Raw genomic sequence first — 22,804 nt, 5'->3', positions numbered from 1 at the left:
TGTGTGTGTGTGTGTGTGTGTGTGTATGTGTGTGTGTGGTGCGTGTTTCACATTGATTAGTCTACTGTACAGTCTCTTTCCAGACCACCAACCGTTCTTGTTCCCACCGACTGCATGGCAACATTTCTGATTGATAAAAGCTCTCCATCAGCATCGCGGAGACCTTTCACTCTCGGGAACAGATGTTGCCAAACATCTTTAACCAAAGCTTCTTTATCCGGTGCTGGAATAAAATTGGAATGCGACACACTTGTACATTTGCCTGTGATTCATGCTGGTTCCAACTCCACCTGCAAAGGTCAAGTGATTATTATTCTGCTCAGTTATCACAAACTCAATGGGAGCTTCATTATTGGATACACATGAGGATTTCTCCTCACATGCAGAATAATAGTGAACAAAGTCTCTTTTTGTCAGGTATTTTTAGGATGAGATTTAGTGTACAAGACTGTAAAGTTGGGCTGCAGCTAACGGTTGTTTTCATAATCGATGAAACAGAAACCGTTTTTTCTTGATTTAATTGTTTGGTCTATAAAATGTCAGAAAACTGAAAATTGTCCATCCCTCAAAGTCCAAGGAGATGTCTTGTTTTTTTTTCCAAAATTCAAAGTCATTCAGTTTAATGTGATTATAAAACAGAAATAAGCAGGAAATCTCCAAATTTGAGAAGCTGAAAACCACATTTTCTGCCATTTTTGCATGAAGAATTAATTGATTAATTGATCAAACTAGTTGGCAATTATTCTGTCGATCGACTAATCAATTAGTCGCTAAGCTCCGGACGCAGTGACGGTGGCTCTACAAAATAGTCTCAAGAAGGAACTTGTTTTAATATTAAATGTTCACACAATACAGTAACATGAGCTGTTTAAATGAGCTGCATACATGGTTAAGCTTAATTTGCTCTTACTAGTGTATCACCATTTGTATTTTGTCATTAGCAAATCCCACTAATCGGTCCCAAAACGTCCCAGTTAGAGAGTATAAACATTAGGTATAAACAGGAGGCATAAGGATTGACGGCATCATTGATATCAATGATAGTCCATCTTATAGTGAGCAGACAGGGCATGTTTAGACAAACCAAGTAGTGAAATTGATCTTATTTCAACAGGTTAATTGTTCCAATCTGCTGGAGCCTTAAACTTGTTTCTCTCCTGACAAAACATATCTGGCAAAGCAGATTATATAAACTCAACGTCTAGGAGACAGAGCTGCCATCAGAGCCTCAAAAGCAACATTTGGCAGAACAAAGCAGATAATAAGGGGTGAGATTGGAGAGAGAGGATGCTGTCGGTAACAACAGCAGGCGAAATACCTGGCTGCAAAGAAGAATGAGCGGATTAGACAGCTGTGTGTGTGTGTGTGTGTGTGTGTGTGTGTGTGTGTGGTAGCAAAGATGAATGGTCTCATTTGTGGCGGGCGCCTGGAGGCCACACAGAGCGATGCAGCCGTGCTGCTGCAGACTTTATCTCACAGTCAGACCGTGTCCACTCTAAATGCTGATAAATCTCAAAACACCTTTTGTGTGTAAAACGTTTTGTTCACACGAACATTTTCGAATCTTTCGCTGTCCACGCTGAAACGCCATGAAAAATAGAAACGTTGTTAAATGTCTAAATGTCTTTTTCTTTTCGTGGGTTTTGTTGTGTTTTTGTTTGTTCGTGTCAGAAGGATGGAGGCTTCTGAAAGCGAGTCCTCCGAATTAAACACAATTCATTTAACCACTGCCTTCCAAAACAGTTTCAAAACAAACAGCGGCCTCCTGTTGCAAAGTTGTTAATACTCCTTTTCTCACCACGGACAAGAGTCGTCATCCCTAGAGGTCTTTGTCACTTGAACATTAGTCTATGTCCACGGCGTTCCGTTTCCGGGATTGTTCAGGTGCCGCCCAAAATTCCGCCGGATGTCCGTCACCTTCCTCTTAGTTTGTGTTGCCGTTCTAATCCCCGGTGGATTTCTGAGGACTATGGTTAACTGCTCCTCAGATCTCTGGTCAGGGTAAATCCTGATCGCTAGCTAGACTATTTCAAGTCAAGTCAAGTGGGTTTTATTGTCATTTCAACCATATACACTGTATATAGTTAAACGAAATAACATTTCACCATGGATTAAGTGGTGTTACATTTAAAATATATAAAAAAGCGACTTTATATACAGTCGTATAAACATTAAACATTAAAAAAACATAACGACAACATTTGAGACAGGCTACATTTAGTGCAAACACATTATAGACTATACATAAAGTGCAATTACTACTTAAAGTAGAGCATTTAAGACAGACAAGGGCCAGGACAGACAACAGACAACTAAAGACAGGGCATAAGTAGACTTGTAACAGAGCACTGTTGTATCTGTCCAATCCAAGGGCGTAACTTTTGGGTTCAACGTTCAGGGGTGGGGGGGGGGATCAATTTGCATCAATTTATGGTGCAAATGTGTTGCATTATGTTAAGGAAATTATGAGATATATTTGGGAGGGTTGTACGGGCCAGTTCTGATTATTGGGGGGGGTTGTTGTTACGGAACAGCACTTGATGTTGGACCCAAAAGCAGACGTGACACAGGAAATACGTTTAAGTGATTTAATAAAGATAAATATATACAGAGAATAGTGCAAGGGGCAAGGGGGTATCGTGTCCAGGGGATCCAGTGGTGAGCGGTGGGTGCAGTGCGCTCTCCGGAGCGTGCCCAGTTACTAAGTGTCTCTTGTTTGTGGCGTCGACCACGTGGAAATGGCGTCTTCCAAAGTCCAACAAACAATTCCAACACGTGGCAAACTTCCTTGAATACAGAGAAACAGGCAGGCAAGCAGGCAGGCAGGATTCCAAAACAGGAACAGGCAGAATCCCAAAAACAGGAACAGGCAGAATCCCGAAAAACAGGAATTACAGGGAACAGGAATACCGAGGTACACACGGGTAGACTAACACACACAATGTCCAAAAACAGAAACAATGACCTGACAACAGACAGAGGAAACACACAGACTAAATACACAAGTAAACGAGCGTTAACAAGGGGCAGGTGACACAAGGGCTGGGAAACAGGTGAAAGACAACAGACATTCACAAAGGCGGGAAAACCAAAAGAGAGGAAGTAAAACAAGACAAGACGAGACAGAAAACCAGACTACCAAAATAAAACAGGAAACAGAAACATACACAACCATGACAGTTGTAACCCAGAAACCAGAGCACGTTGTTCTCCCATCCCGGAATGATATGTGGACTAGCCAGACCTTCCTCCGCAAAGCAGTGGAGAAAGGTCTGGCAATATGAGACTACTTGAACATAAACGTCATTTTGAGGCCTTTGCTGAAACAACTGATTTCTTCAGAGATTTCTTTGATAAACACAACAATCACAGAACGAGTCAGAGGCAACAAAAAGTTGGTCTCCTAAGGTGAGACTTTGGTGAGAGGGTTGACATGTAGAGTGGAGGGATGTTTTGTGTGTGTGTGTGCGTGTGCGCGTGTGTGTGTGTGCGCATGTGTGTGTGCGCGCACGCTTGTTTTACTATATTCATGAGTCCAAAAACCAGGAATACAGTATACTTGTGGGGTCTGCACATCCTTGTGGGGTCCAGCATTTTGGGTTAAAGGTCTGTTTGAGGGTTAAGACTTGGTTGTAGGATTAGGGTTAGAATTAGGTTATGGTTAGGGTGAGGGTAAGGGTTAAGGTTAGGCATTTAGTTGTGATGGTTAAGGTTAGGGTAAGGGGCTAGGGAATGCATTATGTCAATGACGGGTCCCCACAAAGATAGTGAAACAAACGTGTGTGTGTGTGTGTGTGTGTGTGTGTGTGTGAATGATCCCGATGCTGCTTCTCGTGGTGATATATATATTTCAGACGCAGTTGTTTATTTCATCGATGACTTGAGAACTTAATTAAAAGTGGTGTTCATGCATCATTTAGAGTTTTACCTAGGACTTAATTAGATAGAAAAGCAACAGAAAAGAAGGGAAAAGAAAGAGAGAGAAATAAAGAAAGAGAGAGGAAACCGAAGGTCCGTGTCTTCTTTCAAACCCAGTAAGTCGGACGGGCACCTTCAGGGTCAACCCGACGTTCAGGACTGTAGCCAGGATTTTAGGAACCCTTTGAATAAACGCGACAACTAAATGACATGTAATGTAACATCTGCACGTGTAACACAAACAAACCCAAATGATCCCAATGGATCTTTTTCACAGCAGACATTTGGACTTGTCATAGTAGGAAAAACACAGCTGAAATTGATAACCTTAACGATTCCATCAAGTGTCCCAGTAAGATATTTCAGTGAGTCTGCATGTACAACACCAGGACCTCTCCTAAGTGGAATGCAGCCATCAGTAATGGTTTTTCCTACTATGACATGTCAACATGTCTGCCGTGAAAAAGGTCTATATGATCCTGCTGTGCCAGAGACGAAGTCGCTTTGCTTTTGGTGTGAACACAACATAAGAATATCTGGTTACACTTTACTTGAAGGTATCTACATAAGAGTGACATGACACTGTCATGAACGTGTCAAAAACATTATAAACAAGTCATAAACGTTTATGACATAACGCTTCTTTAATTAAGTGTCATTCGGTTTTTGTCATGGCAAGTTATGGTTAGAGTTAGAGTTCATGTGTCATGACAGTGTCATGTCACTCTTATGTAGCAACCTTCAAGTACAGTGTTACTGAATATCTTGTAAGGAAGGTTTGTTGAAGCGTGTGTGCATCCTCTTAGGTATACGAAAAACAACAGCCACAACTCAAAATGGATTCTGTTATTTGTCTTCTTTGGAGTGAATTATCAAACCATCGTCATTAAACGGACACCAGTAATATTTCTGGTCATGATATCACCCATAGAAGTGATATATCAACAAAGACAGTGGTGGATTACTTCAGTCTGAATATTTCACAATTCATGTTTTATTACCAGGACGTCAGAGGTTTTATATTGTTGCACAGACTGCAGCGAAGTATAATTATTACGACAATAAAGTGTAAAGTTTGATTCTAAAACGGCAGCAGTAAACATGTCGATTACACAGCTGAACAGAGAACATAAACACACACACACACACACACACACACACACACACACACACACACACACACACACACACACACACACACACATATATACTTAATCTGTGTCTCCCAGTCCAGTACACACACATACACACACACACACACACACACACACGATCAAGCTACTACATTCATCAATGCCAAGGTGTGTGTTTAGTAGCCATGTTGGCTGCGGAAAGTGCTCCATCAAATTGACTTTCGTGACGTGTGTGTGTGTGTGTGTCCGTGTGTCCGTGTGTGTCTCTGTGTGTGTGTGTAGGCAGGCAGAGTGATGATGCCGGTCAGAGAGATGATGAATAAGACAGATATGTGATTTGATAAAGATATGCAGCCCGGCTTGTCTTTTTCAGCCCAATCTGACAAACAAAAGTGTCTTCCAGCCTCGGAAGAAAGAAGGCCAAGATTCAAAGGTCAAGGTTGACTTTATTATCTCATCATAGAAATACTGCCAGAAAGCTTGTGTCGTGCTGGGTGTGTGTGCTGTAGATTACATTATTGCGCTGCCATGAAACACACTGAATCAAAGAGATGTATGCGTTGCATTGAATTTCATTCCATTTCTGTAACATTAATAGTTTATTAAAGACCCCCCGGCTTCTAACTGTAATGTTTCTCTCATACCTCAGGCGTCTGCACGCCCGTGTGTTTCCTTTGTTTGCTCCTTGTAACAGGTTGTAAATATGCAGTTTACAGTTTTTAATGAAAAAACAATGAGGCTGGCACCAGCCATGAGCATAAACAAATCTCACACAGACTGAAATAAAAACAGCTGCTGCATCATTGATGGCTCTGAAGAGTGGGTGTGGGATTTTTTAAGATTCAACTGTTGTTGTTTAACACAATGAAAAGGGCCGTCTAATTTTAGCTGTGAGGTTCGTACAGAACATTCCTTTACATATCGGATCATGAATGTAGGTATTTATTTAGAACAGTGGTCTTCACTATTTGTTTCAGGAGAGCCGCACGGACAGTCATAGGAGAGCTACACAATTTACATCCAGTCATAAATAGCATGTCTGCTTTATCAATCTGTCATCCCTGAACATACAATATGCAATTTTTTTCTACATTATCCCATCATGTATCTAACCCATAGACTGTATATATTAATGGACAGAGCATGTGTGACGTCACCCATTGGTTTGTGGAGATTGTCGGTACACGATCCGTTCTGCCTGCACGATCCGTTCTGCACATGCGCAAGATAATACTGTTTTACCGATGATACGACCTGCACGATCTGTTCCACGCTAGCCTATGGCTAGCCTCCACTGGGAAGCTAACGTTAGTTTAGCTAACAGCTAATTCGGCTAACCGCTAGCAGACAGCTAGATTCAGTCTAAAATAAGTCTAAAATCAAACGTAATGGGAAAAGCAGGCTACAGCTAAATTAAGACTTCCCAGTAATAACAATAAAGACAAGTATTGAGTGATTGTATTTTAAATGAGCACAAGTAAAGTAGAACTGACGTAACAGCTGTTATATATGTTAGGTGTTTGTTATATATGTCAACGTTTATTTTCAAGTTTTATTTTGAGGGTCTTTTAAAGTTATTACATGCTGTCTCAGCTAGCAGTTAGCCGAATTAGCTGTTAGCTAAACTAACGTTAGCTTGCCTGTGGAGGCTAACGGCAGACCGCTACAATCAGCTAGCAGTTAGCCGAATTAGCTGTTAGCTAAACTAACGTTAGCTTGAATGTCGACCGGAAGCGCAAATCCTCGTACAACCGCGCATGTGCGAACATTTTGCGCATGTGCAGAACGGATCGTGCAGGCAGAACGGATCGTGTACCGACAGATGTCAGTTATCCGTCGTCGAGTTTGCGTTTATGGGCGCAGCCATCCTGGTTGCGGATGTGACGTTTTTAGACGAGAGGGCGGAGTGAGGGAGGAGCCATAGACTGTTGGGCGGCGTCTGACTGTTTTTTTTTTTTTTGGAGTTGGCAACGCTGCTTACACTCTACGTTACCTTACACACGTTCACTGGCAATCTGGATGCAACTGCTGCTGAAAGCTAGCATACATAATTCCAGGTAAGATATAGCTTCGCTAGGTTTTAAATATATCTTTGTCCAATAGTTATATTACATATAAGATGAGTCACATTGTAAAGTAAATGTATCTGAAGTTACCATGTAAATTGTCTGTAACGTTAGCTAGCCACTGGTAAAACATGCTAACGTTAATTTTCTGCAAATCGAAGTTTACGTTGTCCTAATTTAAACGTAGTGTCAGCGAAATGCAAAACGGGGATTGTTAATACTTATCATTATCTAACACTAAGTATTAGCAGATGTATAACAAAGTTTCTTAGAACGTTTGGTTAACTGTAATAACCATAATGCACTGATAATGTCTTGCTACTGTTTGCTCCATCAGTCTATGGTTGGCACAATTAGCCTTTACATGCTTTTAAGAGCTAACGTTAGCAGAAATAAGCTCATTTAACTAAATTAAAGTTACACTAAAGAACAATAGACTGTTGTTGATTCATCTGTATTCTCCCCCGATAATTAATGAAGTACAGTTACATGCTAGTGTGCATATATATTTAACTATGAGGGGCTCAAATGGAAATTGATGACTCTTTCTTTCAGAAATAGGAGTGTGGAGAGCCACGATGGCATGTGCACCCACCCAATACCTCAGAAGTAAGTCCATTTTCTCTGGCATCACCCAGAGATGCAGGTGGAGGGCTGTTAACAATCCGGGGAAAATCGACAAGGCTCGCAGGGTTTTTTTTCTTTTTCCACTGTGCATTACAGACAACCAACAGACTGTCACACTATGCTCACTTTAATTGTAAAGGCAGTTTTTATTTCTTTACCCAGGCATTTGGACTTGACTGAACAGAGTGCTGCACAAGTGTTTTAAGCTTTATATGTTAAGCTATATTTGTATATTGTGGTTTGTAATGTCAACCATTTCTACTGTAATTAACAATGTGACACTAGTGATTCAACTACCCTTTTTTTCATATGCAGACAAGTCTTACCTTGACCCACAGCAGTGTTTTATGTGTGGAATGTACACCGGATTGTAAAAGGTGAACTACATTATTTAATTCATCAATTTAACCCCTAACCCTAACATAATCTTAAAAATATTGCCAGTGTTGTTTGTGGTTTATGTAGTTTTTGTAGTTAATGCCCATTTCAATGTGAAATAAAGGTCTTTCTAAAGCGACATTTGTTTTTCTGAAGCAACTATAAGAACATACACAATATTGTAGTCATACAAGAAGACATTGGTAATTTGATAGAATTTGTAATTGATTAAAAGTGTCTATTTTGGCTTTAATCAACAAAAATATGATTTCTCAAATGTTACCATACTTCAATGTTGACAAAGAAGGATCAGGGAAATGTAGTTTGTGCTTTTCTTGTGTGTCTTTATGTACTTGTCAATTTTAATCACCATGAAAACACTTCACCAAAATCCTTTTAGATTAATTTATAGACATATTTATTTTGACATACATAGTCAAGTGTTTAGTAGGTAATTGAAAATGCACTAGGTGCTGTTTAATCTGTGTAAGGTTATTGCAAATTCATTATAACAAAAGTATTATCACAAATTGTTGGTTGATTGTGGTAGATGAGAGGCAGCTGGAACCCAGACCCCCACCCTCTAGACTCCACTCCTGCAATAAGAGACAGACAGAGAGAGGGAGAGAGGAGAGACAGACAGAGAGAGGAGAGACAGACAGAGAGAGGGAGGGAGGAGAGACAGACAGAGAGAGGGAGGGAGGAGAGACAGACAGAGAGAGGGAGGAGAGACAGACAGAGGGAGGGAGGAGAGACAGACAGAGAGAGGGAGGAGAGACAGAGAAGCTACCTAGGAGCAGCAGGCCTAACAGTAACACAAGAGGACACATCTATTACAGGACTCACATTTTAAACCTCTAAATACCAATGACTGCTTAAGTGCTAAAAGTTGGTCTGTCCTTTCAGCAGAAGAAGCTGAACCGAAAATGATTTTCTGGCATCGTTATAATCAGAACACATTTGAGAACTTTGGATGTGGTCAATGCAATCTGTTTTCCACAACAAGATGAATGGCACCAAATACACTGCTCTATACACCAGGTCTTCCCTCTGGCTCTGGTCATTCAGTTTTCAGTGTGGATACCTTTGTAAAGACAAACATGTAGTTAAGGCATGGTAGATCACAATGAATTATATTAATATATGAGCTTGTACATGAAGGCATGCTTCAGTTGAGGACATGCAGTATTAAGTAAACATACTCCTACATGTCAAATTTATCTTTGACAATGTGTATTGTACGCAACACTTTTTTAGTGATATGTACATTTTAGTAATAAACAGAATTTGTAAATATAGATTGTAACATATATGTGACTCATCTTAAAACAGACTAATGTGCTGACAGAAGGTCTTCAAATAGATTAGCAGACACAACTACAGTAAGTGGAAGAAAGACCTCAGTGTAACAGCATCAGCAACAGTGGTTAATAACTCCTGCAGCATGCTTGTTAGGTACATTAACAGTCTGAAATAATGTATTTAGAATTTTGAGAAAAGAATATTGAACCTGGTGCTTTATACAATACATTTGGCTGCAGAACTGAAGATTTTTCAAGATAGAACACTTATGTAACTTTACAATAATATATATATTTTTTCATGTGCGACATTTTATTGCAAAAACGGATATTCTGGCCTACTGCCCCGTCCGTCGACGCGCTCCAGCGCGGCTTTGTCCGAGGTGAGGGTGACGGTGATGCTGTGTGGGTGTCTGTGCCTGTCCTTCGGGCGCCTCCGGGTAACGTTGCCCAACTCTTGGGCGGGGTACATATATTTCAGTATATTCAAGTAAAAGCATCTCCGCTTGTCCCGTGCGAATGCCCCACACAAAACTCAGATGTGAGGGGGTACTTTCTAAATCACACGCGGTCCCAAAATGATTCTAATCCCGTACGAATAGGGTTTATATGAATTTGCACTATAACGTTAGCTATATCAGGCTTTGACTTTAAGCTAACATTACCATTACATGCGCATCGATTAGCAATAACATCACATATGGTTAAAAACAGATTACCGGCGAGACCGTTGTGCATACCTACTGTATACGACTGTAACGTTAAATATATTAATTTTAATCCATTTATACGGTCTGGTCTGCATAACGTTATTAGTTAGCCCGCTAGCTTGGTTAGCAAGGTGCAATCTAGCTAGCTAACTGATATGCATTGGGATGCTAACGTTGGCTAACGAAAAACGGTATTAAAACAAAATGTAACGTTACTTACCGGAAAAACTGAACTGCCGACTCCTTTGAGTGTCTTGTCGTACAACCGAACGTTGAACAAGACATTATTAGGCGACACAGTCACAGTCACAGTCACGAAGACGAAAGCTGGTCAACCCCCAAAGTGAAGTTTACATGCCATGGATAAGCTTTGCTAAACCTCTGTCATGATTGACAGGCCGCGAACTGTCAATCACATCATAGCCACGCCCTAAAACATCCCCCGCTTTATCGCCGATTTTAAAATCAACGAGACCATAATTCAAAAAATGAACATCATTCTGTGTTGCAGAAGACTTAAAACTAGCGATTGAGAATATAAACTCTTAATTGAAATGTTTACTGAGGTAATAAATCAAGTGAGAAGTGGGTCATTTCGCCATAGACTTCTATAGAAACGGACCTCCTTTTTGCAACCGCACGTGTCGCCCCCTGCTGGAATTCAGATAGAATGCAGGTTTAAGGCACTTCCGCATTTGCCGCATTTTGCTGAACCGGATGCGCTGTCCACTAATATATACAGTCTATGATCTAACCATCCAAGAGTACGTTCAGTGTTAAAAGGTAACTACCGTTCTTTTCAACCTGGACCCTATTTTCCTATGTTTTTGTGTCTAAGTGACTGATGGGAACATCAATCTTTGACATTGGTCCAGTATTAAGCGAGATCGCAGCAGTCGGCAGCGGACAAGCTACAATGTAAGTTAATGGGGCAATTGTCCAGCTTGTATTTACCTTCACAAAAGTGCTCGTTTTGCCGCTGACAGGCTCAGATTAATATTCTAAGTGTCTGACAACATTATGGAAAGGATCCATACAGAGATAGACCTATAAAACCTCTTTGAGACTTTCTGTTTTACCAGAAACAGCTCTGAAGTCGCTAGCACTAAACCCACCAGACTCCATTTAAAAAAGCAATACTTTTAGCGTGTATAGAGCCAACATGTCTTCACATGTAAATCGGTAAACTGTGTTTATTTCAACCCAAACTAGAGTTGTGATGGTTGGAAAAGTGGAAAGACGACCCAAAACGGCTTTTCATAGTTTTATTTTGTTTCTATCGACTTTGAATGAAGTGTATTTTACGATGCTAAAATAACAGTTTATTTACATGGAGTCTGGTGGGTTTAGCGAACGTAATTTCGCAGATGTTTTTATGTTTAAAAAAAATCTTACTCTAACAGAAAGGTCGACCTCCTTAGAAATCCTTTCTGTATTGACTGCATAATCATACCAATGTATTATTTAGTGCCATGCGAGCCACAAATTAAAGCTTGCAAAAATGCCAGAAAATGCTGTTTTTGTCCTCTCAAATATGATTTTCTGCTTTTCTTTGATGAAAAAACAGATTAAACTGATTATCTTTGGGTTTTGAACTGACTAAACAAGATATTAACGACATCCCCTTGGACTTTGAGAAACTGGGATGGACATTGTTCACTATTTTCCGACATTTTGTTGGCAAAAATAACTGTTAGTTACCCTAATCGTTACACATGTACTTTTATTACTTTACGTACTTTTTAACTGACATTAAGAAATTAAAAAATGGAAAGTTATGCTTTCAAACACAGATTCTGGTGTGATTACAAACACCCCTCTCTGCTACACAACGCGGCATCACACAGAGTCATCCTCAGCCTGCAGGTTTCCGGACAAACTCAGCTCCCTGCAGTTTGTCAAATCACTCTGGTTGATTCCCTGTAGAACAGTGCTGCTCTAACAAACATGGACTGTTGCAGTCTTTGGCATCGAGCACCGTGCACATGTTGTCGACAGTTGTATATTACAAAGTACTGTAATGTGTTAACTACAGGACGGGGGTCTCCATGTGTAGCTCTAAAAAACATTCATACATTCATTCGATTGAGGACCTGCAGTGACGTCGTTATATCTGGCACCAAGCGACGTATTGAACGATGGAAGCAATTCACCCGCCCCATAAACAACAATTAAGTGTTAAATAATAAAGAAAATGCAGGAATGTGTCTGCCATACTTCCCCTGCTAAGGTATATGCCAAAAAATTGTAGCTATAGTACCTGGTGAACAATCTGGGCTCGGCCTCACCATTAAGTTTAAAAGAATAAAAGTAGTCATGAAATTGAATCCATAGCAACTGAGATATCCTGCCTTTGAAACTGCAAAAATTGTGCATCCCATAATGCCCAACGCTATGTTGTCTTTCTTCAGAGCTTGCCTGACTGGTCACACACTGGTCTTTCAAGCTCCATACCTCTAGTTTGTAAAGCATGCTTTCTTTTATAAACTTTTTTGCCAAATCGAAGATAACTCTGATGAATATTTTCACAGTGTGTATTATTACTTTTACTTAAAGATCTAAATACTTCTTCCATCGCTGACAGTAACTTAAAGGGGGGGTGTCATCTCACCCTATATACAGTGTGTTTATATTTACACACCTTATGTTTAATTTGCACTGAGACACTGAACAGCAGCAGCAGCTGAGGTGTTTGCAGCGATAAAGTCAGTGTTATCACTCAGCTGATGGCCAAATTAAAGCCACAGTGAGGCTTCACACGTGTAATTCTCAGAACAGAGTGTAATTCTTCTAAAACGAATTTGCCCTCAGTCGTTTATTCCTGGAGATTAGGTTGTTCTTTAAATGACTGACAGTTGCACACGAGCAGACACCTCAGTGTGTGTGTGTGTGTGTGTGTGTGTGTCTGTCACTTCAATTTACCTTCACTGTCACTGTGTGAAGTTCATTTCTGTTATTGATTCGAGGGCACCGTTACAAACACGCACAAACACACTTCAGTCCAGATTCAGCCGTTCACTTTAACCCTTTAATGACGTGCATGCCTTTGACTTTAACCTTTGTCTCGCTTCGAGAGACCTGCTTGGGTTGATCCAAACAATAATGATGATGAAGACACAAGGAAATCAGCTGTTTGGTTTACAAGAATAGGTCGTCATTTTGCGGAGAGTTAGTCGTTTCTTAGTCTATATCAACAACGGTTCATTTCCGGGATTGTTCAGGTGCCGCCGGAAATTCCGCCGGATGTCCCTCATTTTCGGCCGGATGTCGGTTTCCTTCTGCTTTCTTTGTGTTTGTGTTCTAACCTCTGGTGGATTTCTGAGGACTATGGTTAACTGCTCCTCAGATCTCTGCAGGGTAAATCCAGACAGCTAGCTAGACTATCTGTCCAATCTGAATTTTCTGTTTTCTTTTGAACGTACACATGTTCCACCAAAACAAGTTCCTTCCCGAGACTATTTTGCTGCGGCACCATTGCTCTGTCCAGCGCTTAGCACCGTCCGAGATGATTGTGATTGGTTTAAAGACATGCCAATAAACCAGAGCACGTTTTTCTTCCATCCCAGAATGCTGTGTGGACTAGCCAGATCCTCCTCCGCAGCGCTGTGGAGGAAGGTCTGGCAATGTGAGACTATAATACTCGTTTTACCCAGGGCTCGGTTTACACCTATCACCATTTCTAGCCACTGGGGGACCATAGGCATGCTGGGGGAAGGCATATTAATGTAAAAAAAAACTCATAAAGTGAAATTATCATTCCATGGGACCTTTAAGTTTAGGCACCAAAACGACGAGTTAAGGTTAGGAAAAAGATTGTAGTTAAAACACTCTCAAGGAACGAACGAGTGTTTCCTGACCAGCTGCTGTCTGTAACTTCACATTTAGCGTACAGACATGAGAGTGGCATCCATCTTCTCATCTAACTTTCGACAAGAAAGTGAATAAGCTCGCAAAATGTTCAACTACTCCTTTAAGACTTAGAGTGCATATGTCAGTTCAGTTCACTCACGGTGAAGCAGAGGCAGGTGATGGCACATTCATTATCAGGAGCTCCCACTACATGTGTTTGCAAAAAGTGCTTATTACTCAGAGATGTGTTCATGCAACCTTCAGTCGGATTTACTGTAATTAATCATTTAAATTTGGGCTGTCAAAATGAACGCGATATTAACAAGTTAATGCAAATTCCTTTTAACGGCAGAAATTTTTTTGACGCACGATTACTGCGCACGCATTTTGTGAATCGGGCTTTGGGTCGCTCCGTAGTTTGGAAAATCAGGAAATTGATGCAGCAGTAATGTTGTGGATGTCCAGCAGACTAAAAGAAAAAAAGAAAAGAGTCTTTTGAACGGCAAGTTCAGTTGCTCTTCCACATGGTTCTTGCATGTACTGTCGATACGTAAGTCAGTACGTTGAGTCTCAGGGACCACTTATCATTAAAGGACAAGATGTGGTCCTTTCTTAAAGGACAAATCCGGCGCAAAATGAACCTAGGGGTTAATAACACATGTGTACCGAGTCGACCGTTCTCTGGGATATGTTTTCATGCTAATCGAATGTGACCAGTTTTAGCGCAAACCGCTAATTAGCTTATAACGCTAGTCGTCGGGGCACGGCTAAAGTAAAAAGAAGTCGCTATTTCTACACCACTAACAAGGCTCAAAATAGCACCACACTTCCACGGTAGCATAATGAGGGTCCCTACATTTAAACCAAAGCATTGAGAACTTTGTAAGTGTGCAGACAGTTTATTTAAAAGATACAGTAGTTTATAAAGACAGTACTGTTCACGTATACATGCGGGCTCCATCTTGGGAAAACAGTCAGGACCAGTCGAACGACGAACACCGTGCTTGAGCTATGTTACTGGTTACTGGTTGCGCGGCGTTCTTCGTTCGACTGGTCAGGACAAAAAAATGTGCGATTAATCACCAGTTAACTATGGAAATAATGCGATTAATCGTGATTAAATATTTCACTTGATCGACAGCCTTAATTTAGATGCTTCAGGTCAAAGATGATAGACTCCACATGTGTCAAAATACCTACCTGAGTGTCCTTTGTGTATAAGAAAAGCCTTAAAGACAATCCACCAAATTACGGGACACCTGTTTCATCCTCTATTGATTTCCAGTCTCTCCACCATCACTGAAAGTCTCTGCTTTGCTCTGCAGGCTTTGTGGCTGTTAGGGCTGTCCTCTGTCTTTGTTTATGGAGGGTAAAGGATCCTGAAGGCTTTTCTCTGGGACCTGGTGTCCCTGCCCTCTTAACTCCTCTGATCCCCAATAATAAAACCCTCAGCTCTGGTTTCAAACCTTTCCCTCCCCGAGTGAGGAGATGCAGAGGGAGATGTGAGCTTCTTCCAGCCTGCAAACATCTTTTACTCTCGGCTCTTTTTACTTTTGGTCACGTAAATATAGTAAGATTGCAAAAGTACTGCAAGATAAAGCTATAGCGCGCATCTATTTTATATTAAACGTCCGTTGCAGTACATTGAAGCCTTTGCAAAATGAGTTGATACAAAGCAGGCACGTGAGATATTCTATATTCAGATGACAAAAAACAACAACCGTAATTATAGAAAAAGGTACGAATATGGATATATTTTACATTGAAGCCAATTATAATTTTCTATAAAAGGACGACACACACAGAAATTTGCCTCCAGCCATTTCAACCCTTTGTCTAACATGTCTAGCTCTGTAATTCTTAAAGAGACAGTTCACCCCAAAATAAAAAAATATATTTTTCCTCTTACCTGTAGTCAGTGTTTTCCCTAGGTTTGTAAAAGACTTAGGTGCACTTATTTTGCAAGGTGGTTCAGGGGTCCTCGCTCATAAATGTAACAGTTTTCAATAAAAAAAAAAAAAGCATATTTACGTAATTTTGGACCGTTACTATCCCCATATCTGTGTCTAAAACATTGGAAAAGCTAGAGTAGATAATAAATAAATAACACTCAAAAAGCGTAAAGACAAAACTTGCTAAAGAAATGCACTGGGGACCGACTACAATCATTAGATCCGATAAAAGTCATTTAGTTACATTCATTGGCTTAGGTGCTGCCCAAAACTGTTTGGGTGCTGCGCCTAAGCCTTATAAAGGTAGCCGCTGAACCGCAGCAGAATGCAGGCAGAGCGAGCAGCCGCCAGCTGTTGATCCGTGCAGCGGACTGTTTAGAGACCATGTGACCGGCAGGTAACGTTAACTGGTCCCTATACGCAAATATCATAAATGATAGGGAACCCAGCAACGGCCATGATGAGCTTTTCCTCCTTTTTCTCGGAACTAATGTTTTAGTAGGAATAAAAGTTTACATCGTATGTTTCTCTGGAATCAGCCAGCACGAAGGACGTTTATATTTCGATTGCTTGCCGCTGAACCGCGTCATAGCTCATTACCATAAAGTTGACCTACTTTCAACTTTCTGATTGACGCTCTGGTCGCTCAAAACGCGACGCCGACAGATTTTCCGCTCCTTGCAGCTGAGAGAAGCAGCTTCCATTGAAAATGAATGACTTCTGGTATCTTCAGAAGCTCAAGTCGGCGGCGGTGTGGACGTACAGTTACAGTACATTGAAGCCATTTCCCAAAAAAAAGTTGATACAAAGCTAAAAAGCCTATCAGCTCCACAAAACTCTGTATTTCTCAGTATGGCTATTTTTTCAAAAATGGTGTAGTCCGGCGACATTCACACGCAGAATCTCGAGTGATGCGTTTTACGTCACCGCTGAGCAGGGACGTCACTAGGATTTAAAGACGGGGTGCTTAGCCCCCAGGGTATTTGTAACTTGTGTTTGTAAAATCTTTGCACTCACATCTTTTGGTACTGTATTAGAGCTACACTTATGTCAACAACCAGTCAAGAAACCAACATGTTAACAAGTAAAAAGTGACAGACATATCCATTTCTTCTATTTCTACTCTGTTAAAGAAAAGTTACTGTAATGTTAGCTTTTAGACACATCAAAGCTGCATGGGGGAATTTACTTAGGCCAGACTTTGATCCTGATGAGTTCTTCTGTAGGCAATGTCTTACATGCTATCTGTCTGCTCATGTAAATGTGTGATAAAGTAAAAGCATACTATATCTAATTCCTTTCTCTATAAGATAAGTTGTCCAAAGAATGATATTTATTAATTATTAATTACACTAATTACTGTAACTGGGCTGTGGATTGGTTCAATCAGGGTGTCATTTCGCTGTGTAGTTTGGCTTGCATACAGTATAACCTAAAAACCAGAATTAAGGCCTACGTTTAGGCAACATCTACATAGTTATTTAATTTATCACAGCCAATGAATGCAGAAAGCTCAGTTGGTCAGAATATAGCTAGCATATATAATGAAATAATTTAGTTTAGGCTGTGCCTTAGTGCCTAGACTTGCCAACAAATGCTTATTGTTAGAAGAAAAGCAAATCCCCCACATGTCCTTAGACCTGTAGACCACTACTGACCTCAATCACACCGGCTCCCTCTGAATCAACTGCCCTGCCAAACTCCTGCTTCTCTTTCTCTCTGCTAAAATATCTTTCAATATCCATCTGCTCAATGAATTGAAGGCTACACCGGTACAATAGCATTAACAGGGACCCTAAGACGTTTTAGTTTTCACTGACAACAACATTCTATGGGGACTGATATTGTTTTAGAATACTATAGAGATTGGCTAAATTATCTCATTATCATTGGCATATTATTGTTTTCCATAGTAAACCAAAATATCCCCTTCCCTTACCTCAATAAAACGTAGCTAAAGGTAAGCAGGTCATTAAAAACAACTTCGAATTTCACTCTGTATCACTCACTACGTGTAATCAATCTCCCTTCACCATTCATCTGCGTGTGTATCGGTGTGTGCGTGTGCAGTAGCGAGTTAAGATCAAAGAGTAGCGACGAGATGAATCCTCCAGTTACTTGCAACGCTCCGGTCTGCAACGCTCTGAAAGCTGCCAGTTCGCTACTACTCTTTGTACTTCTGTCTAACTTCCGACTTTTTGGCTATTTTGTAGCTGGATATATATCATTTGTTGCGTCTAAATATGAATGGGGATACACTTAATGATATTGAGATGCTTGATACAGTTGAGTCTTTGATTCTCTGCTTTGTTGTTGTTAATGCCGCTTGGCTCTCTTCAGTAGCTAACTCTCTACCTCGCTCGTCCACATACCGTTACCGTGCCCGTGGGCGCTCATTGAGCCTCTAATTTCGACCAGCTGACAGTTATAAAATAGAATTAAAACAGACACACTACACACCGACACACACAGATGAATGGTGAAGGAAGATTGATTCTGTGATACAGGGTGCACTGTAAAAAAAAAAATCTAATTATTATTGTTCTTATTTTATTTAGGGGGGGATTAGGAACATTTTAGGGTAGCTTCAGCACCCCTAAAATAGGCCTAACGACGTCCCGACGCTGAGAAAGGACAACAGCAGCGTTCAGCTTTGGAGACGAAGAGGACATAAAAAATGACATCTGATCATGTTTTTTTAATTCTGTGTCCTCCTTGATTTAACGGTGTAAACTCTTACTGGAAACTGCGTGGAGGAGGGGTGGTGCGCCATCACGGAAGGCTTGTATCATGTGAACGCACCAACAGTGTTGTTGTCATTACTTAGAATTCCTCATGGGGGCGACAGAAACTACACACTATAGTTCAACATCAAGATAAACTTTATTGTCCCACAAGGTGGAGAATTTGTAAAACACAAACAACATGTACAACATGATACCAATACAATACAACAAACCATAATATGACCCTAATGGTGTGTAAAACACATCAGGGCAGTGATCACAAGCAACAGTGCAAAAGCGCAAATCTGTAAATCCCCATCATCATTGCCTATAAAAATGTACATACTTTAATTTAAGTGAATTTTGAATGCAGGACTTCTAGGCCTACTTGTAATGGAGTATTTTTACTAAGTAAAGGACCTGAATACTTCTTCCACCTCTGATTATTAGCCATTAACTAATGAAAAAGGGGGAGAGAGAGGGTGTGTGTTAGAGAGAGAGAAAGTGTGTGATAGAAAGAGAGGGAGCGAGAGAGAGGGGTGTGTGTGTGTGTGTGTGTGTGTGTGTGTGTGTGTGTGTGTTAGAGAGCGATGGAGAGAGAGGGGGGATGTGTGTTAGAAGAGGGAGAGAGAAAAAGAGGGGGTGTGTGTTAGACAGAGGGGGAGAGAGAGAGAGGAGGTGTGTTAGAGAGAGAGAGAGGGAGTATCGGTGTAGGATTTCAGCTCTCAGTTCCCGGTTCAGTTGAGTCCTCAGAGCCGCTGAAGCTGCCGGAGCAGACAGATGATGCTCTGCACAAACCGGCGGCTGGATGACAGGACAGCACACTGTGCTCGGTGTAACCGGAGGAGGGCTTCCACTGTCATTATACCAGGATTATAACTAACTAACTCCTGCTCCGGGCGCGTCTCTGCTGCTCCACTTCCCTCCAACAAGCCCGCGGAGGAAGCCTTCTCTCCGGGTCTGAGATGCCGCGTGCACACCGCTCCTCACCGGCTGTTGTGACACTTTGATGCTGTGCATATATCTGGTTTACAAATATGATGAAATGGCAGCCAAGGAAGAAGGTGAGTGAGCTGTGCTGCTGCGTTTTAAAGTCCACTTTAGTCCAAAGTAGTTGTAGCGGAATGTGGCTGAATGGCTGACTGGCACCGTTTGGGATCAACAGGGCTATTTAAACACTCTCACACAGCACAGCGCAGCCACGGACACTTTATTAAGGATAATCCGTTAGTAGCTCGCATTTCAGAAAGACACTGCAGCTACATGTCTGTGTGGGATTATTAGAGGATTATACTGTACAGGAGATGAAACCTTCCATAAAGCTGTATAAAGTCGCTTTAAGCTGCACTATTCACCACCTGGATCACTGTAAGCCAACTGTAGTTCTATTATAGAGAATTCAAAATGACATAAAGGGCGCTGTAGACATATAAAATACCAAAAAGTGTCATAAATGCCCGAGATACATAGTGACAGGAGATGTAATGAAAGATACACATCTGAGAGCTTTTGTCACCGTGCACCTGCTGTGTACATCCATGTAGAAGACATGTTTAGGGCTGAAATGATAGTCAATGAAGTCAGCTAATCTTAAGAAAATTCATTGTCAAAAATGTTATTTATATAATCATTTGAGTCATTTATCAAAGAACAATGTTGAAGCTTCAGTGATTGCAGCTTCTCATAATGTGAATGTTGCCGCTGTAAATGTAATATCTCTGAACTGTTGGGAAAGAGCTTTGGGCATTGGGACATTGGCATTGTACATTGGCACTGTAGCAGTGTTGTGACCAAGTCATCTTTGCTCAAGTCCCAAGTAAGTCTCAAGTCATTTGGTCCAAGTCTCAAGCAAGTCTCAAGTTATTTTTTTGGGTCAAGTCACAGGTTATGTCAAGTTGAGTCCCAAATCAAGTCACTTTTTTTACACCCAAGATAAAGCACTCTTACCTGTGGTATCCGGTCTTTATAAAGAGAAAAGACAAGGTATTAGCATCTAATAAAATGATTGGCTAGTTTGTGTAACTAGTACAAAAAGTATACAGTGCATGTAGCCTGTGGCACAGATGCTAGCCATTGTGGTGGTCTGGTCCAACTAATGAGGCTTCATCAGGGGTCTTTGATGTTACGTGTTGCCAAAGCTACTAGTTTGACTGACAGCCAGTCATCCAATCAGGACAGTCGCATACCGGGGAGTTTTTTGAGCCATCCAATAATGATTCACAGTTAGGTTAGGTTAGGTTACTTTATTGATACCCGTAGGTAAACTAGTTTTACAGTCTAAGAGAGGCGGGGCATCCTTAACATAACATAACATGCAACACACAAAACATTAAAACATATAAAAACAGGTAATAAAAATGGATAAAAAGGAATAGAAAACAGTACATGACCAAATTGCTTGTGCGTTTTTCGCTGCTGCCGCTGCATAGCATATTCGAGAGATAGACAGAAACGTGACAACAGTAGATTATATTATTTTGTATTTAACAGCTAACAACATTCAAACTTATGAATACATAAGTCATCCGAATCATCATGTCTCAAGTCAAGTCTGGAGTCATTAACTTACAAGTCCAAGTTGAGACTCAAGTCATTTATTTTTTATCAAATCAAGTCGCAAGTTATCAAAACGGTGAGTCGACTCGAGTCCAAGTCAACAAGTCCACATCTCTGATTTGTGACCGTGCACCTGCTGAAGAAATGTTTAGGGCTGAAACGATAAGTCAATTAATCTGCAGAAAATGCACTGTCAAAAATGTTGATATTTGAATAATCATTTGAGTCATTTATCAAGGAACAATGCTGGAGCTTCACTGATTACAGCTTGTCATAATGTGAGTGTTTGCTGCTGTAAATGTAATATATCCGGACTATCAGGACAGTGCAACAGTCATTTTGGGCATTGGGACATCATTATTGCCGTTGTTTACCCTGCTGGCGTAACTGTAGCCTCTCTGTCTTGTTTCTGTACAAAGTGTGAGTAAGCCTTCTCGCTGTGTAGGAAAATCTGTCTGATATTTTAAAACCTCCTCCGTCTATTGAGTGGGTAGTGTGAACTGGCGTGGGATTTCATGCCTAACCACATTTGTCTCTGGCTCAAAGATCACAGGGAGCAGCAGTTCCTCTGGAAAGAGTGCAAGCCCTGATCTTCAAGTGGCTGATCCAGCTGTAATAACTGGGAGAGCTCCCAGTGGGGGAGCTGTTCCCTCTCATCCAGTGGGAGTGTGTTAATTGATAGGGTCGGACAGTCAGCTGTTAGTCCTAATATAGCAAAGATGAGAGGAGAAGAGGAACTGTACATTCATCCGGTTCCATTCACTGTGAACAACACCAGTTGTTTGGATGTTCACAAGTTTTTGTGCAAGTAAGGTAGAGAAAGTTTTACTGCTGATGATATTTCCAGGACCATTCTTATAATCAGTTCAAATAAATCAGACTGTCATCCCCTGAAAAACCCTCCCACAGGTCCTTTGTTCAAGCAGCAATTAAGACCTATAGTTATGTTTCTAGTTGCGGCGCCCTCTAGTGGCCGCAGTAGTTATGGCGGGAGTAGTCTCGCATTGCCAGACCGTCCTCCACAGCGCTGCGGAGGAGGGTCTGGCTAGTCCACACAGCATTCTGGGATGGGAGAAAATCATGCGCTGGTTTATTGGCATTTCTTTAAACCAATCACAATTGTCATGGGCGGCGCTAAGCTCCGCATGGAGCCCTGTTGGTGCTGCAAAATAGCCTCGGGAAGGAACTTGTTTTGGTGGAACGTGTACGTTCAAAAGTAGTTTTAGTCGTGCAACAGAAAACTCAGATTGGACAGATAGTCTAGCTAGCTGTCTGGATTTACCCTGCAGAGATCTGAGGAGCAGTTAACCATAGTCCTCATAAACCCACCGGAGTTTAAAATTCCCCAAGACATCCGGCTGAAAAGGACATACGGTGGAATTTCCGGCGGCAACGGAGCAATCCCGGAAGTGGAAGGTAGTGAATATAGACTATGGAGCAAAGCAGGAAGTACGATGACAAGGAGTTAGGAGAACAGGGTTTGAGTCCCGTTGGAAAATAAAAGTAAACTGCAAGTTATTTTTTAACTTTACGAACGTCACGTTCAACGGCACCTTCAGGAAGGGAACTAACGTTGGATTTTAACCCA

General features: G+C 41.1%; 1 protein-coding gene and 1 long non-coding RNA gene across 4 annotated transcripts in view; one reads left to right on the top strand and one right to left on the bottom strand.

Moving 5' to 3' along the window:
- The window catches only part of ttc28 (tetratricopeptide repeat domain 28), a 163,043-nt gene that overhangs the window by 29,698 nt on the left and 110,541 nt on the right, over positions 1-22,804 (top strand). The window contains exon 1 of one of the 3 annotated variants that reach the window (XM_035991476.1): positions 19,403-19,724. The exons of the other annotated variants lie outside the window; for them this stretch is intronic. Within the exon in view, the coding sequence (XP_035847369.1) occupies positions 19,698-19,724 (27 nt within the window). The 5' untranslated portion in view covers positions 19,403-19,697. Of the gene's footprint in view, positions 1-19,402; positions 19,725-22,804 lie in introns of those variants that run through there. 3 annotated transcript variants of the gene reach the window in all.
- On the bottom strand, positions 1,774-17,159 carry LOC116051026. Its single transcript, XR_004105243.1, has 3 exons — positions 17,017-17,159; positions 8,167-8,171; positions 1,774-1,785 (listed from the first exon to the last, which is right to left on the bottom strand). It is a non-coding gene; the product is annotated as an uncharacterized LOC116051026 (long non-coding RNA).

The sequence above is a fragment of the Sander lucioperca genome, chromosome 14, assembly GCF_008315115.2.
Source record: "Sander lucioperca isolate FBNREF2018 chromosome 14, SLUC_FBN_1.2, whole genome shotgun sequence".
NCBI classification, from domain to species: Eukaryota; Metazoa; Chordata; class Actinopteri; order Perciformes; family Percidae; genus Sander; species Sander lucioperca.
Note: the sequence above shows the minus strand (reverse complement) of the source record. Positions and strands in the feature narration are given on the sequence as shown.